A 7082-nucleotide genomic window follows, 5' to 3' on the forward strand; every position below is an offset into this window, starting at 1 on the left:
TGTACTTTTACTCAAGTACGGAAAGTGAGTACTTTTGCCATCTCTGATTATTTCTCATGATCCCATATTGACTCGCCTTTCAATCCAAACAAAATATCCCAGTGGCATCATCTGTATAAAGAGAAATAGATGATAAAGGGGAAGATATTTAATGGTAATAACCTCTAATCGAATATCAACAAAGGAAATTGTTCTACATGTGCAAAGTTTTTATACATTTTTTCCAAGACCATATTAACCGTAAATGATATGAACAGAGGCCTAACATCAGGGAGACGTTCAGAATATGCCTTATTCACTTTCCGAGAGGTTTGGTAAAGTAATATGTTTTTTTTCTTAATTTTGGAAAGAAGCTTCTGATAAATTAAACAACTTTGCAAATTTACCATTTTTACTATATAATTTAAGAATATATATGCAAAAAATTCACCCTCATTAACACCGATGCAAGCTTACAAACGGATTAAATTTTGAATGCTTTGACAAATTCATTCGCAGATTATAGATCTGTAGAACAGTTTTGAAAGCAGATAGAAGAACTGGGTAATATAATTTTTTGTTGTTGTCCTGTGACGTATAAGCAGACACTTGGCTGGTATTGAATATCTGACAGGCTGGTAAGAGGCTTTATACAAAACATAGTAAAGAGTGCAAACATTCAGCTAAAAACCTAAGTCACATACAATTTTTAATTTTTTTTTCCCTCTCCCTCTGCATGTTTAAGAAAAATCTTCATTTTTATTTCATAAAGTACAGCTCCATTAAAGACTAACTTTATAGTTTAAAAAAATCCACTTTTTACATTTGCAAGCTTCTACTTATATTTGCAGTGACAACCTTTTTTACTGCTTTAGGGGAAAAAAAGGGTTTTGTAGTAGAGCGACAATAAAGTATGGTATTCATTGTAATTGAACCTTAAAATGATAATATTTACCATCACAAATATTATCATGATAACCAAACCTTCATTTCTAAAAGTAGCAGCATCACATTATATATTACATACAAAGACTTGTGCATATTGATAGTTCTAATTGTTTTGTTATATTTTATTATAAAAAAGCTAAATTCTATAAATGTGTTGACATATTTTTATTCAGTCATGGATGTGCAAACAGAACTTGGACATTTGTAAGTCTAAATGCTTTTTTCCCCTTTGTGTGTTTTCAGCTCTCAAGGAAAGCTTCCCTAAACAACAGAGTAAAGACCATTCACATTCCAAGGTTTGATATTTTCTTAGATGACAATCAAATGTGTTCTGTTGCTGGATGGGGTAAAACTGAAACCAACAACACCAGTAACGATCTGAGAGTGGTCAGCGTGTCCATCATCAATAAAGAAGTCTGCAATGGGACGTGGCAGTATACGCTTCCACCCAATGTGATCTGTGCTGGTGGATATAATACAGAAAAAGGATTCTGTCAGGTATGTCTTTAATGTTTGGAGTATATTGATAGTCTAAACATTGTTAGATACATTTAGAAAAACTGAAAAAATTCTCATTCTTACAGGGTGATTCTGGTGGCCCTCTGGTGTGCAACGGGATAGCTGTTGGTGTTGTCTCATTCAACCGAAACAATAACTGTGACTACCCAAATGTGCCCAATGTCTATACCGACATTTCTAAATATCGTGACTGGCTCAAACATACTGTAGAGACAAAAACATGTTAATCTGCAGACTTTTAGAATGGATCAATTATCCAGCCCAACCTCAGAGTGTGTGAGAGGAGAGATTGTGCTTCTTACTTAGGTCACTCTTGCTGTTTCTAGGCTTCATCTGAATTGCGCAATAAAACAAAAAGCTGCAGAAATACAGTCAGTACTTTTTCTCTTTTTTCTGTTAAGAAGAACCATAAAGGACAAAAAATATTTTGAGAATACAGAGTTCTACACTTTAAACCAGGTCCACAGCTTCTGGCTGATATAATCCACATTGTTAAATTAAACATCTTACATGAATAATCAAGAGTTTACAAGAATGTTTAATTGTATGATATGTGCTTGGTATGATGTTTCTTAGTTGCATATAGAGGTAACATCCAGATAATGGGGCCTACCTCAAAAATATGAAGTTAAAAACCACTAGACAATAGTTCATCTACAGCAAAAGCATACAAAAAAACAAGATAATATTGAACCCTTTATTGTAAAATATTGGCATCTTTTTTAGCCAAAATCTTACCTTATTAAATATGGCTGTAGTGGGCAAGACATTATCATATAACATTTGGCTATCCACCACTTTAACAGCCGAGAACAGTAAACTGTTTGTGGAAATTGACAAAAACAAAATACTGATTGATTGCCTATCAGGTGTTCACTGCACAGTTCTATCTGCAGTTGGAAATCAGAAACAGAAGTAAAAGTCTGAATGATGCACTATTTGATCATGATGTAAATTAAGCCTCCTTTTTAAGCATATTTTTTATACTTTCTGACTTGCAGATATAGGTCTGTGTGCTCATATGAACCCTTCAAACACCACTGACTGATGATTTGAATATGAAATTAAAATGAATATATGCACAATGAAATCAGTTTACCAATATCATCCATCCCATCAATTTTCTGTCACGCTTTATCCTAGTTGGGGTTGTGAGGAGTGCTGGTGCCTATCTCCAGCAGTCTATGGGCGGGAGGCGGGGTACACCGTGGACAGCTTGCCATCGCAGGGCAAAAGAGAGACAAACTCACACCTAAGGAGAACTTAGAGAAGCCAATTAACCTAACAGTCATGTTTTTGGACTGTGGAAGGAAGCCGAATTTCCAAGAGAGAACTCATGCATGCTCACAAAGAACAAGCAAACTCCATGCAGAAAAACCCCTTGCCGTAAATCGAACCGGAACCTTCATTTGACTGCTCTAATTCCAAGTTTTTTTTTCAATGTTTCTATTGCCAATCTCTTTTGAATTCATCAGCTCATGACTTTGTTATACTATAACCAGTGTTGTTGCTTTTTTCAATACATATGAAGAGGAGTTGGAGAGAGGTCCATGTTTTTCTTGAGCTAAAATTTTTCCATTGCTTAAATCTAATTACATGCTATACACATTACATATTAAGGGTAGTATTTGTCCTTTTTTTTTACCACCCTAAACATTGTTCTGTACAACAATTAGATAATTTTTTCAGGCCTGCACAGTTGTATTGACTTTGAAAGGTAAAACAGTGACTGTATGGAATAGAAAGGGCAAATATTTCCTGTGGAAGAGAAATTATCCTTGCAATTGCATCTTTTTGTGATGAACCAACAACTTCCAGTATTAAACTCAATTAATATGGATTTTCATAATGGACATATAGCCCTAAAAATTCTGTTCTAAAAATTAAGGGAAGTAAGATTTAAAATAACCAGGCTTAACTATATGAAAAAGCTACAGAACATGTTTAGGTCTAGTATTTCAGCTAAGTTGGAAGGGCCTCTTATATACTGTATGATGCGGATGTCAATCCATTCAATTTAGTTTGCAATTCAGTTTATCTTCATAGCTCCAAGTCACAACACAGCATCTCAAGGCACTTTACAGACATAATTAAAAGAGATCATGTGATCAGATAGGTCAAAAGTTTTCAATCTAAGGAAAAAAATCCAAGGAAAAGCAGCTGATTTAATGAGTCATTTTCTTGCAGGTCATACTCCTTCTGTATGGGCATTTTGTTGCTACCTGTACCTGTGTAATGACAATAAAGTTGAATTTAATCTAATCTAATCTAATTGGGCAACACTAAGGAATTCTCTAGCATTTTGTCATTCACTCTATTGAAAAAAAAAAAAAAAAAACTTTTAATAGGAACAAAGCTGTTAACTAGGTGAGTCTAACCAGCAAAATGAATTAAATTTTGCTGACTGGACTATTCTAGTTCAGTGGCTTCCCAGAACAAATACAATACATGTTATGGAGATGATTTGGTGACTCTACAATCCTCATCTCTGCCTTCAGCATTACCATTTTGAATCTATTTTAACCTTAATTTCCTTAACAGTGAAATATTGTTTGGATTATGTTAATTACATTATTAATATTATGATTGTTATTTTTGTTTTCTTATCTTGGGAACCAAAATAAACATAAAATATGTACGAAGTTAGAAATACAAATTTTGTATCAATGTTATGTAAAAATCTAGCAATATTTCTCTGATTTTCTATTCTAAATGCACCTAACACCAGGTCAGTCATGATATAGATATAGTCAAGCACTCTAATGTGTATTCTGTAGAATTTCAAGATCCAATCTTAAGCATTTTCAGAGTCGTACACCTTTTTTTAGGCATAAGCGCATTTTGATTAAAAAAGCTCAACAATACACCTGCCACAGTGGCTCCTGGCCAAAAAAGTCCACTTCAGGCCCAGCAGTCGAATAAAATGTAACCATCCTATTGCTGTTCTCTTAATTCCTACTGAATATTTGAGCCTTTCTAAAAGAATATAATGATTGACTGATCAATTGAGGCACTGAAACCTAACAGCATAAGTACAGATACAAGAGAGGCAAAGAACATCATTAGTAACTTTTACCCTGCATTCAGTGTTATACTAAGCTCTAAAACCTTACTGAGACTCTTTTAAAAGTGTGTCTAAGTAGTCACACCCCTGTTTAGCAACTATTTCAAAAGAATTTTAGATAATAAACATAACTAAGATACATATATAATTGACCAATTAATTCAAAAATAGTTTAAAAATTAAAAAAAAAATTAAAAACAACAAACAGCTGGACTTTGTTTTCCAAGTTTGAAAAAGTTTCTCTTCCCATCCAGGAAGATTTCTCAATTCAAAATGTCTGGATTGGATTGGCGTTAAGTTCAATGTTTATAAAGTGGCCCAAACAAAAGCCTTGTTATGGCTTAGAAAACCTGCAAATTACAAAAAAAAATAATGATAATAATGGATCCATCCCTTAGTAATGGGGAGTTGTTGAGGTTTTTGTTGGCCTGCAAAACCCAATACTGGCCTATGCTTCTGAAAAGAGTTGTTGGGGTCATTGTTGGCCTGGCTGACCAGGCAAAATGTTATGGTCCCCTGCATGGCGATGAGGACTGAGATGATAGCAGGAAGGAATCAACTCTATCCTTGTGTTGTAGGTTTTTGAGAGTTAGAACCTGAGGAGAGAGAAAGTGAAACATATTCTTTAAAATTTATAACAGCACTATCTGAGAATGATCTGCTAAAGTGAAACCTGCTTTTGGGGGAGGAGAACTCTGTTAAAGTAATCCTGAAAGTTAATAAAAAGGCATAAGAGGGGACAGGGTTGTGAGGAAATACTGTTATTTCTTCACATTCAATGCCATATGTCAGCACAAGGTCCAAAGTATGAAGATGAATACTTAAAATTCCCTTGAACATTTAACCCTTAGACTCCCCAATCCAAATGCAACAAAATCTCTTTAGTTTACAACTTCTATCATCCATCAAGTCCTTACTTGAATTACTGTAAAGTATTAACTGGCTGTAGGCTAATCAACAAGTCAGACTGAAAGCTTCTCGCTTCTTCTCGTCCTTTTCACGAATTTCTGGGTACATGAAAATTTAAATACCTAGAGGGAGTTGGGGGGGACCGACAGGGGAGACAGAGAAGCAAGCCACAGTAGTGGTAAGCTAGCACAAGGATCAGTGACACCTCACCACCAGCAATAAAAATGCAGTGAAAGCGAAAATTGCCAAGTAGATAATGGCAGCAGTAGAAAGTGTGTCTGAAAATGCTGCTGTTCCGTTAGAGTAACTTAAGTATAAGGTAACTTCAGAACTAACAGAAAGCATAATTTGGCTGCAACAAAGAGAGCCTGAGGAGGTCACAGGATATAGGTCTACTACACAACAACAACAGGAACTGACGCCATACATCTTAACAACCGCACAGCACAGCAACCAATACCCAGCGTAATGCCATCGCACCGAGGAAGGCCAGTGCACATTAGCAAAAGAACTCTAATTACTTAAATCTCCCTGTATGACTGTAAGATATCCAACCCCCTTAGCTTTTCACATAAATGTACATTCCATACTGAATGAAACTGGTTTGATGCTATTGAGAAAAGTTCAAAGAGAGAAAAAGTCTAGGTTCCTATGGAGTAAGAGGCCTTGTTTTTTAGAATTGTCTACTTTTTGTTTCATTTTGATGTCTCTCTCTTCAGTCTCTTAGAGTCCCTCTGCTTTGGAGAAACCCCTTAATTATTCCTTTCCCAATAAGAAAGGCTGCTTAATCACTGAATACCTTTAGACCAGTTGCCCTTACCTCGTTAGGCAAAAAAGCTATTTAAAAAAAAAAAAGTTAAGGGGGGTGCTTTCGTCCAAAAAAAAGGTTCTGGACCAACATTAATTTACTTATCCAATTACTTAATTTACGTATAGGTCTTCCAGAGTTTGTGACAGAAACATTATCAATGGCATCTTAAGGGCACGAAACCCGTGACTATATTGTATTGAGATCACATCATTTTTTAACTGTAATGAACCTCGTATTTTAGGTTAGAGGCTGCAGTGTTTTTATGGTATTGACTTTGCCACATATGCTGGTTGTACAGTCTCAGCAACTGAGTGGTAACACGATTCTCTCCTCTGTTCTCCTCTGAGGTCTCATCAGGAGTGTGACCTCTCGCACCCCTGAAGGGACTTTTCTTTCTTTTTATATATTTGAACTCAGAGCGCTTTAGTTTAATGTTTGCTGATGATTTTGCCCTTTTCTCATAAGCATTGATGGTAAGCTTAATTGCTTATTGAATTACATATCTAATCCTGTGAGATTTATAATTAGATAGTTTAATTGTTGGTGGAATAGATGATACTGATTCACTAATTGTTTTACTATGAATACATTTGCCTGAATTCAAGAATATGGTTCTGTTTGCAATGAGCAGAAACCAAAAAAAAGAAAAAGCTATAAAATTATTGCTATTTTTTGAAAAATCGAAAACAAGATTGGAAAGATAAAGAAAAATGTTAAAGATGGTGAGAATCGTTCATATTCATAGACTGAACACACTTTGACCTAGATTTTCATGGGTTCAAAGGTGATGACACAAGTTGAAAGTATGTAAGCGTAAGGGATGTGGCTTTAAAAACAAAGATTGTTAAAGAT

General features: G+C 35.1%; 1 protein-coding gene across 1 annotated transcript in view; it reads left to right on the top strand.

Moving 5' to 3' along the window:
- The first annotated feature begins 1251 nt into the window (after positions 1 to 1251).
- LOC107100279 (glandular kallikrein-3, submandibular-like) overlaps positions 1252 to 7082 on the top strand; it is a 7241-nt gene continuing 1410 nt past the window's right edge. Inside the window, exons 1-2 of the mRNA XM_015398705.1 lie at positions 1252 to 1425; positions 1512 to 1652. Coding sequence (XP_015254191.1) covers positions 1252 to 1425; positions 1512 to 1652 — 315 coding nt within the window. The remainder of the gene's footprint in view (positions 1426 to 1511; positions 1653 to 7082) is intronic.

Source organism: Cyprinodon variegatus, unplaced genomic scaffold, assembly GCF_000732505.1.
Source record: "Cyprinodon variegatus isolate N-32 unplaced genomic scaffold, C_variegatus-1.0 Scaffold954, whole genome shotgun sequence".
In the NCBI taxonomy this organism is placed as follows: domain Eukaryota; kingdom Metazoa; phylum Chordata; class Actinopteri; order Cyprinodontiformes; family Cyprinodontidae; genus Cyprinodon; species Cyprinodon variegatus.